Source organism: Pteropus vampyrus, unplaced genomic scaffold (genome assembly GCF_000151845.1).
Source record: "Pteropus vampyrus isolate Shadow unplaced genomic scaffold, Pvam_2.0 Scaffold541, whole genome shotgun sequence".
In the NCBI taxonomy this organism is placed as follows: domain Eukaryota; kingdom Metazoa; phylum Chordata; class Mammalia; order Chiroptera; family Pteropodidae; genus Pteropus; species Pteropus vampyrus.
Window position 1 is genome coordinate 773,029 of NW_011889322.1, and position 18,479 is coordinate 791,507.

At 39.8% G+C, this 18,479-nt stretch overlaps 1 protein-coding gene across 1 annotated transcript in view; it reads left to right on the forward strand.

Annotated features, from left to right (window-relative positions):
• Positions 1-18,479, forward strand: part of LONRF2 (LON peptidase N-terminal domain and ring finger 2) — a 49,363-nt gene that overhangs the window by 25,413 nt on the left and 5,471 nt on the right. The window contains 9 exon segments of the mRNA XM_023525219.1: positions 1,297-1,419; positions 2,926-3,087; positions 3,600-3,804; positions 4,191-4,290; positions 4,555-4,669; positions 6,564-6,685; positions 7,434-7,592; positions 12,911-13,073; positions 15,574-15,723. Coding sequence (XP_023380987.1) covers positions 1,297-1,419; positions 2,926-3,087; positions 3,600-3,804; positions 4,191-4,290; positions 4,555-4,669; positions 6,564-6,685; positions 7,434-7,592; positions 12,911-13,073; positions 15,574-15,723 — 1,299 coding nt within the window.

Genomic DNA, 18,479 nt, shown 5'->3' on the forward strand with positions numbered 1-18,479 from the left:
ATATATATATATATATATATATATATATATATATATATATAAAAAATTTTATATATATAAATAAATATATATATAAAATTTTATTTTATATATATATATATATATATATATATAAAATAATTTAATAAAAATGGGACAGAAAGTAAAAACCATAAGTTAACAACTGAAGCGAGTGGGGAATGTTTATGGAGTTAGAGCAGCACATTTTTGGAATGTGCGTGAGTGGAGGAAAGAGCAGAGGACTTTACATTCCAAATGAGAGGTGAACTCGGGTCATAATACACATTCCAGAAAGGATTTAATTTAGGCGTTAGGGATAGGAGTAAGAAATGAGATTTATTTGGCAGTGCCAGTTCACTCTGCTATGCAGAGCTGTATTGGAAAAAAATCACGGGATCCCCCTCCAAAGAATTTGGACAAAATACCTGGGAAAAGTATGGCTGCCAATGCATGTGGTGGTTCCCCCTGAGTAAGCCCCTCTCTATCCTGGTATAAGGGGCTACTAGCTAAGGCCTAGTCCTCCTGCCACACATCTGAAAATGAAATCTCCCAAATAGGTCTCACCCGTGTAGACAAAGGACCCATAAGTCTTCCATTTAGCAAGGGAGTCTGAGGACAAAGGTTCTAAGTTAGTATGAGAAAACCTGCTGGAAATAGTTTATCTTTCTTAACTATGAAAAAGGAACCAGGGATCAACAAGAAAAAGTCTAATAGCACAGAAGAAAAAGATAACAACTGACCCTAATGGAAATGTAACACATGATCTAGGAAAACAAACCAACCATGGTATTTTTAGTAATTTGAGAAAATATAGCATCCATAAAACAAAAGCAAAATGCTATTGGAAAATACTGCTTCACATTGCATTTTGTTAATTTCTGTTGTGGTACTTCATATATTATGCTTTATGCTGTGGTTATTTCTCATCCTGTCTGTCTTCTCTCATGAGACTGTGCTCCTTAAAGATGAGAACCTGGTAGTGACCTGTGATTACTGAGTGAATTTAAAATTGGTAGACAGCCAGTTCTTTCTTAGCCTGCCCCTGGGACCTGCTTTGGGCTCAGATTCCAGATATGGTGATTCCTGTGTTCTGATTATAGATTCTATTAATGAGACATTCAAGTTTGCTCTGTTTCTGAGATGGCAGAGCTAGAGCCATTCTTGGTGAGTTTTTGTTAATTCTACTTAATATGAAAATAAAACTAATAGTTCTAACATTTTGTTTTAGGGCTGTTCATATGCAAGTATATAATTGTGTGTTTTTTAAACGTATATCTAATCCTTTGATGAACCCAGGGACATCACATGAAAGCTCAGGCCCTCTCTGGATTAGGAAGAAGTAAGGAAGCGTTGAAGGAGTTTCTTTATTGCCTTGCTTTGAATCCTGAATGTAACTCAGTGAAGAAAGAAGCACAGAAGGTGTGGTTTTCTATAATTGACTGTTTTTCTTAGTCTTATTTACAGCTTTCACGTCCATGCTGTGTCACTCTTGTATGTAAAATAAACAGAAATACAATTCTGAATATTCATGGTAATATGATTAAAAACCCACAATTTAATAATGATAAGGTTCATACATTCAACAACTTTCATCCATGAATAAAGCAGAATGTTTCGTGAGATAGCATACACATATCTCAATTCTGTTGAAAATGACATGCATTTGGTGAGGCAAGGTGGATGCATGTGTCTGGGGAGGCAAAATGTTCTTTCCTAGCATTTGTAATTTTAAGTATTATAGTTTGTATATGAGCTCTATAAAATACATTGTGATACATGCAAAATGTATCAATTCAGCTTCATAGGTTGATTGAAATTTTCAGCAAAGCTTCACCAACACAATGTAGAAGTATCTGCTCTTTTATATAGATCGTTAGCCCAGTCTTATTAGAGTCAGCTAATTTCACTATCCCAGCCTGCTTTGTCCCACCCGCAAATTTCACAATACCATATCTCATCTCAGCTGATCTTTCCAGCAGTACCATGAGGCATTCTGCCTGAGCTCAGAGAGGTTAAGCAGATTCACGATGGTCCCAGGGCCAGGATTTGGGCTCTGTGGGTTCTTGTCTTTCTGGTGCTTTGTTCATATGTGATGTTTTTCCCTCCCAAATTCTGCAGGTAGTAAGAGATCTTCTGTCACAGACAGTGCCAAAATCATACTGGCTTGGTGATGCCCGTGAAGCATGGTGCCCTCCCTGGCAGCCTCCCGCAGCTCTGCTGAAGCTCCTCAGAGCCAGTGCTGAGGACACTGCTGTTCCTCACTGTTGCAGAGGTCATGGATCATGGCACACTCTCCTGTCAGGTGAAGCACAATGGGGGGATTCTTTGTTAGGGTTCAGTCGCTCATTTTTGCCTCTCGTAAGCCCTTGGATTCAGCGGGGTCCCTGAGGTTCAGTGGGATCATCAAGTGATATAGTCACTTACCACCATCACCCAAAGCTGGTCCATGGTTCTTGAGAACCAGAGTTATAGTCCATCACCTCTTCCTTTAAAGTTCTTTACTAGGTGGCTTGTCTGGTTTCTTGTAAACTGAGTAGTCCTCTATGAATATCTCAACCTTGGAGATCACAGCTTAGATTTAGTCCGGGACCCCTTGCAACCTCTACACCCCACTTTTCTCTCTTATCCATTAGACTTTTGGGGGAGATTTGCTGTAGCAGATGTGTGAGGACCAGATAGAAAGGAATTGTGATGGTCATATTTTGTAAGTGGTAAGACTAAGATGGAAGTGGGCAGTGAGATAAGATGCTTAAAACATTGTGGTTTTAGAAACGTTTGAATTCTAAACTATTGGCAGTTGGAATATGGTAATTATTGTTTTCAATATTTTAGGCATGTTTGGCTTCATAGCTTCTTCTGAGTCGTTAAGAAATATATTTTTCAAAAGTATTTTAAATATTTTTTTTCTTCTTGCCAATTTTATAGGTTATGTGTGGGGTGTTTTTTCCAGCTTCAGAAAATGTGCATCAAAATTTAACACCTTCCATCCAAAGCAGAATGTTGAACACCAGATTGAAGGCTCAGTGTCACAGCCATACAAACACCCAGCCTCTTCTGGAGGAAGGTGGTGAGGTGGAGACTTCTAAGGTATGAAGTACATGTGTTTGTCAGTGTTATCTTGCTTCAGCTTTATGTATTTCCTCGCTTCTGAATGTTTGCAAGTTATTCAGACTGTGGCATTATGTTAGAAGTATTTCTCAAGACCAGTTCTATCTCTTCAACCTGAGGGTTGAAACATTTAAAGAAAGTTGGTGAAGTAATGAAAATGGTTGAAGATTGAAAGAAAGTTTGGAACATCTCCAAACAACCCAAAGCATCAGGACACTTGAAATTATTTTGTCTCAGAGAAAAGAAGGCAGAAGGATGATTTGAGTATATAAGACCAATGTTTAATTGGTCTGTCTTAGGAAGAAATTATCATATATCTTACCACGAAAAGTATATAAAGTTCATGTTAAAAGTTAATAGATGAAACCAATTGTGAAGGAATGATATAAACCCTCTTTTTTCCAAAGCTTTCTAAGGGCGACTACATGAATTTTTTTCTTTTATGCTATGATTTCTTTAATATTCAGGATTCTTTTTTCCTACTTAACCAGAACCCATTTGAGAAATCTGATGTGATTAGAAATACCAATTGTTCAGTTTTATATTTTATACTGTGTCTGCACCAAGAGGCGGATAAAGCAGTGTTAGAAAGTATTCTTCCAATAGCACCCAACACCGGTTTAAAGAGACAGTTTCCAAATGACTTAAAGGATGCTCATGACGTGACTGACACCCCTGGAAAAGTCCCCAAGAAAGGTCAGTGAGCTGTTTTGTCATGGGGTGTATGACTCCAGAGTGATCGAGTGTTACCTAATATTCAATATATTCTTAAAAATTTTTATACAGTTTAAAATTAATAATGAAATGACTATATCAGCTTCAAGATTATAGAACAGTTAAATGGTCAATCCTGTAAGGACTTCATAGTCAAAAACAGCATAGAATATTTTAGCATAACTTTAACTTTTAGTCATGCTTACTGTACAAATAATTATTACTACATACTGTTAATTGGACTGGAACTATTCCTGTCTGGCATGGCTTGTTACATTGCGGTGACACATTTTATCAAGAGGAAATACTTATTGCGTGCTGCGATCCAGATGTGCAATTATTAATTATAGCATTTTCAATTTTTTCAGAGACAGATTCCTTACCTCAAAGGAACATAAACTCTGACATAGGAGGACGTCCAAGACTCTTGGTAGATGTAACTGACTTTGAATGTGCCCTTTGCGTGAGGTAGGATGACACAGGATCTGTGCAACTCTGAAAAATTCAGCTTTTCTAAATTTACGTCCTAAACGTAATGGGCTTTTCATTGTCAGAGGAATTATGTATACGTCAGCAATAATTGATTTATTTTCCAAATACTTGATAAGAAAGATATAAGTGAAAATAGATATAAGTGATTTCTAGAACTGTAAGGGAATAGTTATTACAAAACTATTTATTTGAAAGTCTCTTCTGGTCTCTATTTACTGAAATCTCAGATATTTTCTCCAGGTTGTTCTTTGAGCCTGTCACCACACCATATGGACATACATTTTGCCTAAAATGCCTTGAGCGCTGCCTCGACCATGCCCCACATGGCCCATTGGGCGAAGAAAAACTTTCAGAAGTAAGTATTTCTTGCGAAATGATAGACAGTTCAGCCCCCCTTCTCATCCTCCCTTCGGTGTCCATTTCCAGAGAGTCTGTTAGCTTCCAGTACCCATTAAAGAAAGTTGGATTTCTGTCGTCAAAGACAGGTCTTTTTCCCATCTCAATGAGTTCTCAAAACATACACAGGAGAAGTTAAGTACAGAAACAACTAAATCTCAAGGAAAATTTCAGGCATGAACTACAGTTGAGATATATTAAAAATAGCTGGCGCTATTGGGGCTCTTCCCATGTGTTAACTGTAAGCAGTCGAGATGATATTACTGACTTGTCACTGTGTGCTCATCATCAAGGCCTGCGATGATGTCATGGCCACTTAATTGCACTGAGGACCCTGTCCTTTACCTCATCTCAAGGTGGAGCCATGTTACAGTATTCAGTTTTGCAAAGGATGAAAGACTTGATCATTTCTGACTACTAGGAAGTCTCATGTGGTGCACTGGCAATTTTAAGTCTTTTTTTTTTTTTTTTTTGTCTGAACTCAAACCCAGTAAAACTCATATTCTATGGGAAGCTATTTAATTATGTCTAACTCAAATTATAAGCTATTAAATCCATGCATTAGGTATAGTAAACACAATAAACAACATTTAAAAGCCAAAGGCTTTCTGATCAATTTTTCAAATAGTGAGTTTGTATTAACTGTATTAGGTTCTGGCTGTGCTGGTTCCACTAGCTTTCCATGAAGCAAGTTATTTAATTTCATGGGCGGGGTGGTGGGTAGGAGGGGTTTTTTTATTCCATAAAAATGATACTAATAATATTTGCTTTAATTATCTCCTAGAGATTAAACACACAATGCATTTTAAGTAGGCTAAAGTGTTTTTTTTAAAAAAATAAAGTAGCATTTATTTTTAACGCTGACATGGCAAAAGAGATTATACTTACATGAATATTTAAATATTGTGACTTTTTAATTTCCTACTAAAACTTGTTAAAATAAGTTGTTGAAATGTTTCTAAAACATTTTAGGTACATACTCGCTTTGTTAAGTTACATACATCCTGAGTCTTTCTAAGTTATTCAGCGTTCTCATGAATATCTACCATTGTACTCTGTACCGTGTGTCATGATGGTGAATGCTTTTTGAGTATTTTTTCTGACTGAGGTTCTCAAACAGTTGTTTTTAGAGGTTGACCTCCTAGTTCATAGTCAGTTCTAGCAATACATGTAACTTGTTTGATACAACCTGCATGCTGGAGCTAAAAAGGCACACACAAGGTGATAGTTTTTCAGGCACATGTGACATTTCAACCCATTGATCCTGGTACTTTTTCATTCATTTTCCGCCTACTTTCTCTACACATCTGGCTTTAATTTCTTGGTCCCTCACCCTCTTTCTCAGTTCCAGTAAAGTGAGCTCTGCCTTTAGCGTGTGTCCGTGTAAATATGTAGCAAAGCTAGAGAAAAACAACAAAATTGGGAAGATAGGTTTCAGTTTAAATTCACAATCTTAAATCTTAGACTCAACACATTAGTAGTCATTCTTACTATTCTTCTGTAGTTTCACTCACCAACATGGTTATTTCATATTTCTCTTCTCTCCCAACACATCCCACTCACTTCTTCTCCCCTCCCCGGTATTATGACATTTGACTAGAAGTGTAGAAGCCATCAGGATTGGACACCTTCGCTACAGGTGGACACCTTCTCCTGCCCTTTTCTCACAGCGGGGAGCTGTCCTGCCCCATCCACCCACCGGCTGACTTCCGTGCTCTCAGCTCCCATCCTTTTTTGTCTTCTCAGACTCCACTCCTCTATCTTCTAGTTGACTTTTATTCTTGGAAAGAGAGTGCTTTGTCCTTTAGAGTTAATTACCATGTGGTATTTTTTAACATTTTCTTTTGTTGCAGTTGTTGGCAAGCAGAAATTTTAATATAACTGTTCTGGCTGAAGAATTAATATTTCGATATTTGTCAGATGAACTGTCTGATAGGAAGAGGATTTATGATGAAGAAATGACGGAACTGTCAAAGTAAGTCCTCAGGCTGTATGTACTTGATCTTGAGTTCAGATTAAAAAAGAAAATCCTCATTAACCTCATAGCTCTATCTCAGTTTTTTTTTCTTCCCTTGGCAGAGAAATTAGCTTTAAATAAAAAAATAATAATTGTAAAGAGTTTATGGAAATTTAATTGAAAGAGGTTATAAGAAATAATTCAGAAGTGTGTTTTAACAAAATTATATGTTTGCTTTATGTATCTAAATAAGTGATATTGAATATTTTAGAAAACACACAGTATATCAGTATATAGAAATTGAAGTGAAAACAGGATTACTACTCAAAATAGGCTCCACAGTTGTTTTTTAGTTTTTAAAGTAATTAAAGTTTTATGTTGTACTAACTTTTAACTGCTGAGATCTTATAATTCTACTTTTTAAATTTAGAACTCGTTACCTTTGACTACTCTGTAGTTTTTGTCTTCATCAAATTTTTTTTATGGTGGTCATAAGTTATAACTTTTTTAAGTAAAATAATATATTCAGCATGTTTTCTCTTGTCAAATTAAATCGGGCTTGGCAGGAAGTCCGGGTGAGCTGAGTACTGTCTCATGCTATGGTCCTTGGCTTTCTTTACCACTTAAGACTGAGGCAGGCCCGAGAGTTGTTTCTGCAAATGAGAGAATCGAAAATGACTAGCTTTTGCTATTTTGTAGTGCTTAGTATTCCCTTCCATTCCTGGCAACTCCTACACCTAAGTTCACATTTTCCCTCACCCTACAGTCTGACCAGAGATGTCCCCATCTTTGTGTGTGACATGGCCTTCCCTACCGTCCCCTGTCCACTCCAAGTCTTTGAGCCCTGCTACTGGCTTATGATAAGAAGATGCATGGAAACTGGCACCAAGCGGTTCAGCATGTGTTTATCTGCTGAGCACGCAGGGTAAGAATCATCAGCCTTCAGAGGGTCCTAATTAAATGTATAATTTGTCATTTTTCTTGAAGAACAATTTAGGATGTTGAAAATCTCCAGTGCTTCCTACTATATCACAAAGGATAAATTCCAGGTCATCCACAATGTGATCCCAGCCGCCTTTTCAGCCTTATCTGCTCCTTCCTTTCATGTGTCATACCTTCTGGTCCACTTCTCTAAATACAGTTCATGTCTTCATACCTTTCTGCTTCCCTCTGCCTGCCCTTTTCTAATAGCTCATCATTATACAAACGAGTCTGGTCCAACTTTTATGGTCTAATAAAAGGCCACATCATCCATGAAACCTTTCTCTACTTCAGTTTACCTCCCATTGTTTACATCATTTGACTTGGGAAGAGCTCTGATTCATCAGGCAGCTCCTCTCCCTGGGCAGCTGTGAGGACTGGGGAGCCTTCCCATCTCCTGGCTTCCTGACTCCCTAGGGCTTTGTCAGCATTGCATAGTCATAGCATGTTCACTGCATCCAAGTTCTAACTGGTAGAAGAGGCACATTTGCTCTTAAAGGGCTCTAGAGAAAAGGGTATGTGACTGTCACTCACCAACAGCAAAGGAGGCTGGGAAATGTAGTCTGCCATGTGCCCAGGAAGAAAGGGACTCCCACTAGTTCCCACCAGAAATACCTAGGAATACATCTCTAAGGTATGTGTAGTTTTATGAGAAAACTTTTACAACTTTGTTGAAAGACACTCAAGAAGATCTAAATAAATGCAGGGAAATATCATGTCATGGATACATAGACTCAATGTCAGAGAGATGCTAGTTTTTCTAAATTAGTGAATAAATCCAATGTAATTCCAGTAAACATCCCAGGAGTGTTTTTGCATGGAATTGCTTAAGCTGATTTTAGAATCGGTGTGGAGAAGCCTAAGACCAAGACTCTGATAGTTTTGCCCAGCTGAGCAAGATGGGAAAATATTCCTATATTGTCAGACTTATAAGTCACTATAAGAAGACCACTTATACAGTATAGAGATAAGAAACAGGTGGGAAAAAATGGCATAGGTGATAGAGGGTCTGTTCATCCCTCTTGTGACCAAATCAAAGTTGTGACAGAAATACGGAGCAAACAGCAAGGGAAGTCGCCTAGGATCTAGATGAACAAGCCCTACGACTAGGGAGAGAAATAAGAAATCACCCTGCAATGGGAGGAGGTAGGAGAGGATGAAGACACCAGGCTGCCTGGTCCCTAGTGGCTGAGTGTGACAGAGGTGGCAGCTGCGGTCACCTCTTAAAGGGGCCCTATCTATGAGTGGACTTTCGTGGTGATGGACCTGCCTGCTCTGAGCACCAATGCTGGTTAGGCTGGATAGGGGGCACCAGGAAATTACAGGAGCATGCTGAGTTGTTGGAGCAAGGGCAGAAGGTGAGGCTCTCTCCTGGGCAGAAGTGCCGGCGGTATCCATTGTTTCTCTGTTGACCCCTGCCTGCACCAGTGTGCAGATGTAGTGCCACCATAGCCAAGATGCCATCAAACTGGATAACAGAGGTCTCTCTGCCCAGAGGATTCCCTGAAACGCCATCTCCCTCAACTTGCAACCCTGCTCAAGCCACATCTAGGTGTGTTCTCAGTGAGTCAGGTGCTCCTTGCCAAGCCAGCACCAAGACTCCCACTGGTGGCAGCTGACCATGGTCTCTGGTGTGGCCTCCTGAGGCACCTATAACCACAGCATCTATGGATTGCTTGCTGAATCCCAGAGGAGCACAGGGTGGGGCCACACTTGGCCTGTAGCCGAAGCCCTCTCAGGACTGTACCACTGGACACCTACTACACAAAGCCATCTTAATAAGACCAGGAGCCTTAGGAGCTTTACTTAGTTCATAGAAACAGACACAAGAAAGGCAGCCAAAATGAGAAGAAACTATATGAGAGGACAGAACAGACATCTAGGAATAATGGAGTCAAGCAATCTAACAGATGCAGAGGTCAAAACACTGGTTATAAAGATACTCAGTGAACTTAAGGAAATGTAGATGGATTTAGTGAGAACTTCAACAAAGAGATAAAAAACATAAAAATGGAAATGAAAATTTTAAAAGGAAACCAGTCAGAAATGGAGAAACATTATCTGAGATGAAAAGTATATTGGAGTAAGCAGAGTGGATAAAGAAGAGGATCAAACCACAGATACAGAGGATGGGGAAGCCAAGGACAGTCAGTCAGAACAGCAAGATAAAAGAAGCCAAGACTATAATAATAATTTAAGGAGCCTGTGGGACACAATTAAATGTAAAAATATCCATGTCATAGGGGTACTGGAAGGAAAACAAGAAGCTGAAAAGCTATTTGAAGAAATAATGATGGAAAACTTCCCTAACCTGGCGAAGGAAATAGACATAAAACTCCAGGAAGCTCAGAGTCCCAAAAAAGAACCCAAAGAGGCCCACACCAAGACACATCATAACAAAATGCCAAAGGTTAAAACAACAAGAGAATCTTAAAAATAGCAAGAGAAAAGCAGTTATCTATAAGGGAGCACCCATAAGACTGGCAGCTAATTTCTCAAAAGAAATTATGCAGGATGGAAGTGCTTGGCACAAAATATTTGATGTGTTAAAAACCCAGGATCTATAACCAAGCATACTTTATCCAGCAAAGCTATCATTTAGAGTCAAAAGACAGATAAAGAGCTTCCCAGACAAAAGTAAGCTAAAGGAATTTGTCAACACCAACCCAGTATTACAGGAAATGTTGGAGGGACTTCTTTAAGAAGAAAAAGCATGTATCAAAAACATGAATAAAGGATGGTAATAACTACATTCCTGTCAACAAATACTTCAAATGGAAAAGAAATAAGTGTTCCAACCAAAAGATAGAGTGGCTGAATGGGTAAGAAAACAAGATCCCTACATATGCTGCCTACAAGAGACTCACTTCAGATTAAAAGACACACACAGATTAAAAGGAAGGAGATGGAAAAAGATATTGCCTTGATGGACCTAGAGGGTATTGCACTGAATGAAATAATTCAGATAAAGACAAGTATCGCATGATTTCACATACACGTGGAATCTAAAGAACAAAATAACAACAAAAACGGAAATAAACTCATAGATACAGAGACTATTTTGAGGGATACTAGAAGGGAGGGGCGTTAGGGGGATGGTGAAAAGGGGCAAAGGGATTAAGAAATACAAATGGATAGTTACAAAATCGACATGGAGATATAAAGTGTAACAAAGAAAATAGTTAATAACATTGTAATTAATATGTCAGGGGAAAGAAGGGTACTAGGTTTAGTGGAGTGACCACTTTGTGAGTTGTATAGATCTCTAATCATTATGCTGTACAACTGAAACTAATATATTATTGTATGCCAACTATAATTGAAAAAACAAATTGTACAATGTAAATATGAGCAACTAATTGTTTATTATATTTCAATAAAGCTGGGATAAAAAAGAAACATCCACTAACATGGACTCCAAAGTTATACATTACTTTTGAGAAAAGGGAAACTACTTAATAAAAAATGCTCAGAAAATTAGTGGGTAGTCCAGATGAGGAAAGAAATCTCTGCCTTACACCATACTCACAAAAGAACACATTTTATACTCCCAAAGTGAAATGTGAATATATATATACATATGTATATGTGAATATATATATGTGTGTGTGTGTGTGTGTGTGTGTGTGTGTGTGTGTGTGTGTATTTGTATTTATATAAATTTAAGAGAAAATATTGGAGACTGTCTTTATAATTAGAATAGGGATTATTTATTTATTTATTTTTTACATAAGATGCTGAGAGTAGCATAGAGGAAGAGTTTAATAAATATGAATATATCAAAATTTGATTCATCAAAATCAGCAAAAGCAAAGTGAAAAATCAAGTTCCAGAAGTCCTACTTCCATAAGGGTACAGAACACTGCAAAGAGCATTACTCCAGATAAACTACAAACATAAGTTTCTTGAGCCTTTCAGAGAGCAGAGGCTGCTCAGAAAGATGGACCCCCAGGGAGAAAGTAGACAGGAGTCCTGGCTCACCTGTGGCCGAGCCCAGGAGAAGGAGATATTAGAGTATGTAGGAAAAATTCAGCTAATTTAAAAAACAAATTTCTAATGGCCTTATGTGGACAAGCATGAGAGCCTAGATCCCTGGGAGCTACATGTGCAAGGGGAGTTTGCTCTCAGGTGTTTTTGTTTACAGGCAAGATGAGATACCCACGGAGAGACAGCTGCAACTGATACAGACTTTGGAGGAGCTGACATTTGGAGGTCTCTGTTAATAGCTGTGGCTAGTACAGTCTCCTTAGGTCATCAGGAAGAGATAGTTTTATCAGAGATCCCAGTGGAGGTATTTAGTAGGCAGTTGGCCACACAGGCATGTCACTTGGGAACCATCACTCATAATTAGAGGCGTGTAGTGAATTGTTCACTCAGTTCAGAATCACGTAGCCTTGGGATCAGATCTTGGCTCTAAATTTTACTGGGGCCTTAGATAAATTGTTTTATTTTTATGTTTTTGTGAGCCTTGAATGAGCACATGTTATAAACTGCCTTGGGTAGAGTTTGACACGCAGTAGGCACAGTATCATCGGGGTACAGAAGACAGTTAAAACTATGAGAGCAGGTAAGGTACCTGAGAGGGCTTTAAAGGGAGGCTACATGAGTAGCCAAGGATGCCATCCTGGGTAGCCCCAGTGTATAAGGGACATGTGCGGAAGGACGGGTCAGTGGGGGTGAAAGAGCCGCAGACGATGTTGGGTCAGTAGCAGGTCAGCAGGGTCAGGGTCATACTGAAGTCATTTGTGATTTTTGCTGGGGTACGGAGGCATGGAATAGAGACAAAGAGATGAAGGCAGTGGATATGGATGACTCTGCTTAGGACTTGGTGGGAAGGGCAGAGCTGGCCAGTGTCGTGGAAGTAGGGGAGGAGAGGCTGAGTCCGTGAGTGGCCTGGGGGGCCAGCAGGTTGTGTGGAGCCCAGGCAGTGCCCCTGGCCCAGGGGATGGTGATTTGAGATTCTGTCTCTCTCCATCTCTCGGGTCCACCTGAAAACACTGGCCGATTTGGATAGCTAAGGCATGTTGCTCTCTCAGCTCCAGCCCTTCCTCTGTAGCCACTGCATGCCAGTGTGTGTCGCATTTAACAGAAGGAATCGCCTACAAGTGCCTCTTAGAGAATAACCATGCTGGTCCAATGTGGCAACACCATTTGTTTTGTTTGTTTATTTATTACAGTAAGACCCAGACTCCACATCTAGGGAAAAATGAAGACCTCATGCACTTTAAAAACCATGGTCATTTCTCCTAACTGTCCTTTCAGGATCTCAGAGTACGGCTGCATGCTGGAGATTAAGGGCGTCAGGACATTTCCTGATGGCAGCTCAGTTGGGGACGTAATTGGCATTAGTTGGTTCAGAGTCTTAAGCCTCCGTCACCGAGACAGCTACAACACAGCAGACATCGAGTATCTTGAAGATGAAAAGGTGAGGTTTGTTTTACTGGGGTATGTTAAAGAGGTCAGTCACCTTAGTTTCCTCTGCATTGTGGAAAAACTTGGCCAGATTTTTAATGACAGTATTACTTATCTCCTCCTTAATTCAGCACTTAAGCTCTCTATTATTAGTGGCTTTTTACCTGAGTTGGAGCTGGTAGTTTTCCTCTCCTGAAAAAAATCACCTTATTGCCGCGCATTCCAAAATGGGCTTGGGTTCATTGTTTTGATGTTCTAGTCTAGGGGTTGGCAGACTTTTACTGTAAAGGGCCACACGGTAAACACTTTAGATTTTACAGGCCATGTGGTCTCTGTCACAATGACTAAACTTTGCCGTTACAGCAAGCAGCAGCCCCAGACAATATGCAAATGAGTTGGCATGACTAGTTTCCAATAAAATTATTGACAAAAACACTTGATGAATAGTAGTTGACTTGTGAGCAGTAGTCACTCCCAGTTCTGGATACTGGTGTTAGTTCAGAAGGAGACGCAATATAAAACAATAGTGCTTAAAAACACCTTCTAATGCTAAATATAAGAGGCTTGTCCATCTTACCCCTTAGGAACTATTTATGTGTCTAATAAAAATATCAAGCCACATAATTTGACGGTTTAGCAAAATGTTTTGAAGGGATCATCAGAAAGACTTGTTCGAGGATGTTCTTAGCTGTCTTAGTCATTAATTGCCAGAAACTAGAAACAGCCCAGATGCTAACCAACAGGTGGTGGATAAACAGATTGTAGTGTGTTTGTACAGTGGGATACTACTTGTCAATAAGAAAACAATGAACTCCTGACCCACAGAACAGCAAGGAATAATCTCAGAGACATTATGGCAGATGAGAGAAGTGAGACAAAAAAATACATGCTATGGATCTCCATTTATGTACTTCCAGGAACAGGCAAAACTCTGGTGATGGAGGTCAGAGAAAAGGGTGGGGTGAGGTTAAGGCCAACAGGAATCCTTTTAGGTGATGGAAGTGTTCTATACCCTGTTTAGGGTGGTAGTTACACTGTAGTGTACAGTTGACAAACCTTTTTGAGCTCAACAATTAAGATCTGTGCATTTTTTATATGTAAATTATACCACAGCAAAAACATTAAAAATATTTAGGAGGAAGAGATCCTTGGAATAATTGTATCCCTCTTTCAAATTCTTTGGTTCACATTTGAAAATGTGGAAAGCAAGAGTCTGGCAAGCTCACATCACACTAGATGTCACTTTGGGGACAGCAGTGTACATTCATGTCACCTGTGAGAAGGGCCCCAGCTCTGTCCCTTTGCCAGCTGCTGTTTCTATGAGCACAGGGCCTCACCGTATGGAAGAGCAGGGCACAGCGAGTCACAGTCCAAGGCCTGGGGACCAGGCTGCTGGGCTTAAAGACTGTGATCCTTGTGATGGTTCTCAGGGTCCCTCTGCTGCACTGAGAGGGTTTGTCAGCTCTTGTTGTGGTTGACGGCTTTGAATGATGTATGTATTTCTTTTGAAATGGGAGTCTAAACTACAACATAAAATCATTTTAGTGTCTTTTAAAAGAAAATCTTCTACTATATATGAATATTTGATGAGTATAAATCAAATTGAGAATGCTTATATGCATTAGAATTCGATCCTTCAGTTTACCATAGTTTTCATAGATACTAGAATTTTATAACTAGAGGGGACCTGAATGGTTTATTCCCATTTTACATGTTAGAAAACTCTATCCTAAGGAGGCTGGCAACTGACTAAGATTCACAAGTGAGAGTCAGTGATGAAGCCAGAACAAACCTGGGTCCCCTGGTACCCAGTCCATTGTGTTTCCCCTCGGCTGTCCTGAGGAGAGCTGAGACATACTAAAGAGAGTGACTGGGCAGCAAGATAAGTACCCAGAAGCAAAGCAGGCCAATCTAAAACGTGGGCCCACCACCAGCATAAAGCTAATGTGGCGAACACATGTTGCTGCCACGTGTCTTTTGGAAAATAGGTAACTCGGAATACAAATTTTAAAATGTCTAACTCTTTGACTTGGTAATTCTGCTTCTGGAAAGCTATCTTAAGGGATCTATTGCCCCTTCTGTCACCATAGAAGAAAACTTAAAAAACCAAAAATCCACTTTTGCATAAATATTTATAGTGCCGTGTTATTTTTAAAAATAAAAACTTGGCAACAGTGTAAATGTAGCTATGTGAATGGTTGAGTAAATGTTGGTATAACTCAAATACATGATTGCACGTTGCCATTGAAAATTATTCATAACGACACAATTTAGGTCCTTATGGTACAGTATTGACCGAAAAATCAGGATATTATAAACAGGGTAGATCAATCTCCACTATGTAAAAAAAGTGGCAATTACTGTGTCGAGCATATATTTTGTTTACAAAACACTAATGGATGATCAAAGTAATAAATACCACAGATCCACTTAGCAGATGCAGCAGAGGTTGCTAACCATATTCCATGTGTAATAATGAACTGTTAAATGGTCCTCACTTTTTTCTTGATCAGGCGGAAGGCCCAGAGTGTGAGGAACTCACTGCTCTTCATGATGTGGTTTATCAGCAGTCCATGTCCTGGTTTACTTCACTCCCGGATAACACGAGAGAACAAATTTTAAGTCATTTTGGGTTAATGCCAGACAGGGGACCTGAGCTGCAGGTATAGTCTCCTTTTTTCTTTTATAATATTGTTACTTCCTGCCGTACTGTGCTAGACACATTATGCTCCATTATGATCACTTAAGAACCAGCTCATTTATTAACAATCCGAGGAAGCACTTAACAGTAGCATATGCCTCTTTGGAGCAAAATGATAAATGGTTTCTGATTAATACTACATAAAGGTAATTTCTATAAAAAATCAATTTCTTCTGATTGACTATCAGCTTTTGTACCTTCTCTCACCAACATCATAAGATTTAAACAGGAATTTTAGTTTATTGGCATCCACACTGTGTTTTGTATGTTATGTCGCCTTGTACCTAATTCATAGGTGTTGAATAAATGAGTAGACAATCCTAATTCTTGTTAAATTAGAGGCTTTCCTTTCTTGGATCTTTTCTGCCACCATGGGCTTTCTCAGAGAGACTCCCCACGAGTGCCTTCAGTGAAGCTGGTTCTGTCAGCAAAGGATGGACTTTGGGTTTGTGAAGCATTTCTAAGTGCAGACAACTCCTCTCCTGCGCATTTGGGTGGCAGCAGGCAGGGACGGTTCAGGGTTGTGGCCGCGAGTTCATTTCTCTACTGTGCATACACATACCCGTCTTGGGGAAGGTGATGAGCAGGACTGGCTCTCAGCGGGCTTAGGGGAAGATGAAATGCCTTTTTTTCCCCATGCACTGTGTCATTTTTTCCCGTCTCTTGAGGGTGTTTATATTTTACCTTCACTAGAATTCTTTTTCAAACTCAGAACAGTGCTTTCAGTCAAAAACTGCCTCTAAGCCTTTCCTCGCCGTCTGCTTTCTTAACCTGCAGCTCACATTCAGGAAGCCTGGTGGTCAGGTTAACTTGGACGACGGCACGCAGCTCTTTTTTTGTAGGAGTTATTGCTTATTAGCCCAAATTAATCTCTAATTAGGAGATATATTAACTTCCTATTTCTGCTGTAACAGACTACTCAAATGTAGCAGCTTAAAACAACAGAAATATTATATTCCAGCTCTGGGGGTCAGAAGTCTGACACAGGTCTCAGCAGGCTTTGCGAACAAGGATGGCGAGTCTGCATTCCTTTCTGGAGGTCCCCAAGGGGAGGCCATTCTCCAGCTCCTGAAGGCCACCTGGCATTCCTTGCCTCTGCCCCTTCCTCCATCTTCAAAGCCAGCAATGCTACTCTGTATGACCCTACTTCCCCGATCGTGTCTCCCTCTGCCTGCAGCCCAGAAAACGCCTCTGCTTTGAGGACCTGTGTGAAGACACCAAACCCACTGCGATGTTCAAGCATAGTCTCCATCCCCAGGCTCTTTGTTTACTTGTGTCTGAGCAGTCCTTCCTGCCATGTAGACCACTGCACTCACAGGCTGTGGGATTTGGGGCGGGGGGCAAAGGGTGATGGTTTCTCCCCAGCAGAGAGGGTTTTAGGTGGTATGTGGGAGGCACTTTTATGCTCAGTCCCTTTCCATTAAGCACGCTGCTCAGTTTTTCCCACTGGAAGATGGCGAGGGAGTCATGAGTCATACAGAAGGTGATTTTTTCCAACATGTGTGCCTCTTCCCTCAGAAGGGAAGTTGTTCCCTTCTCACAGCCACTTGGCTACCCCTGTGCACTTCCACCTCAGTGTCACCCCTAGCTTTTCAGTAGAATCTATCTTCCCCTAAGCTATGGGGGCTCCAGAATCCACCTTCCTTGGTTCCCAGTTGGGGTTCTGGACTTTTGGGGTGGGAACAGAGGGTAATCCAAGACACTGGGAGCAAGGAAGCCTGGGTATCTTGATTCTAGCACCAGGAATTTGAGAATAACTTTATAATTAATTTTTGCTTAGAGCTCAATCCAGAAGTGTCAATTTGCTTATGTGAAATAAAGGCTGTCAGGCTGCATAGTAATCCTTATATATAGTTAATAAAACTCTCTCTCTCTCTCTCTCTCTCTCTCTCTCTCTCTCTCTCTCTCTCTCTCTCTCTCTCTCTCACACACACACACACACACACACACATACTAGACTCTGAACAGCACAGGAGTTAAGTGTATCAACTCTCTGTGCAGTCAGAAATCCACATACAACTTTTGACTCCCCCAGAACTTAAGTTGTCCCTTAGTATCTGCTGTCAATTGATTCCAAGACACCCCACCCCCTATCATGATACTAGAATCTGTTCTAGTCCCGTGTATGAAATGTAGACCAAGGCACACAGTCAGTCTGCCACAACCACACACTCCCACCAAGGATTGAAAACAGTACAGGTATTTATTGAAAAAGATTCACATATAAGTGGACCCAGGCAGTTCAAACCTGTGTTCTTCAAGGGTCAACTTAATAATACATCATACATATAGATGTTTCATATATATGCACGTTTGTTACATTGATTGTATTATAAGATTAGTTATAATAGTTATAACACTTATACACAAATTTTAACCTTTGTCATATTATGCTTTATATAGAGTTTTTAAAACTTAAGAAACAATAACACAAAAGAGGTAAGAGGAGGTAAAAATTATGGTCTCTTCTGACTGGTGACTTTTCCTTGAAGAACAGAATCAACTAATTAGAATTTCTCCATTTGGTGATGCTTTTCTTTACAAGTTCTTTAGTGAGTTCTCCCACATTTAAATGTGTAACATAAGAATAAAAACTATGTAATTTGAGGGCTGAATGCATTGTGAAGTAGACCTAAATTAGGAGTTGACATTTAATTCTTGCTCATATTTCTGTTGGTGAAACAAAAGATAATATTGGGGGAACAGGCTTGTATTTTA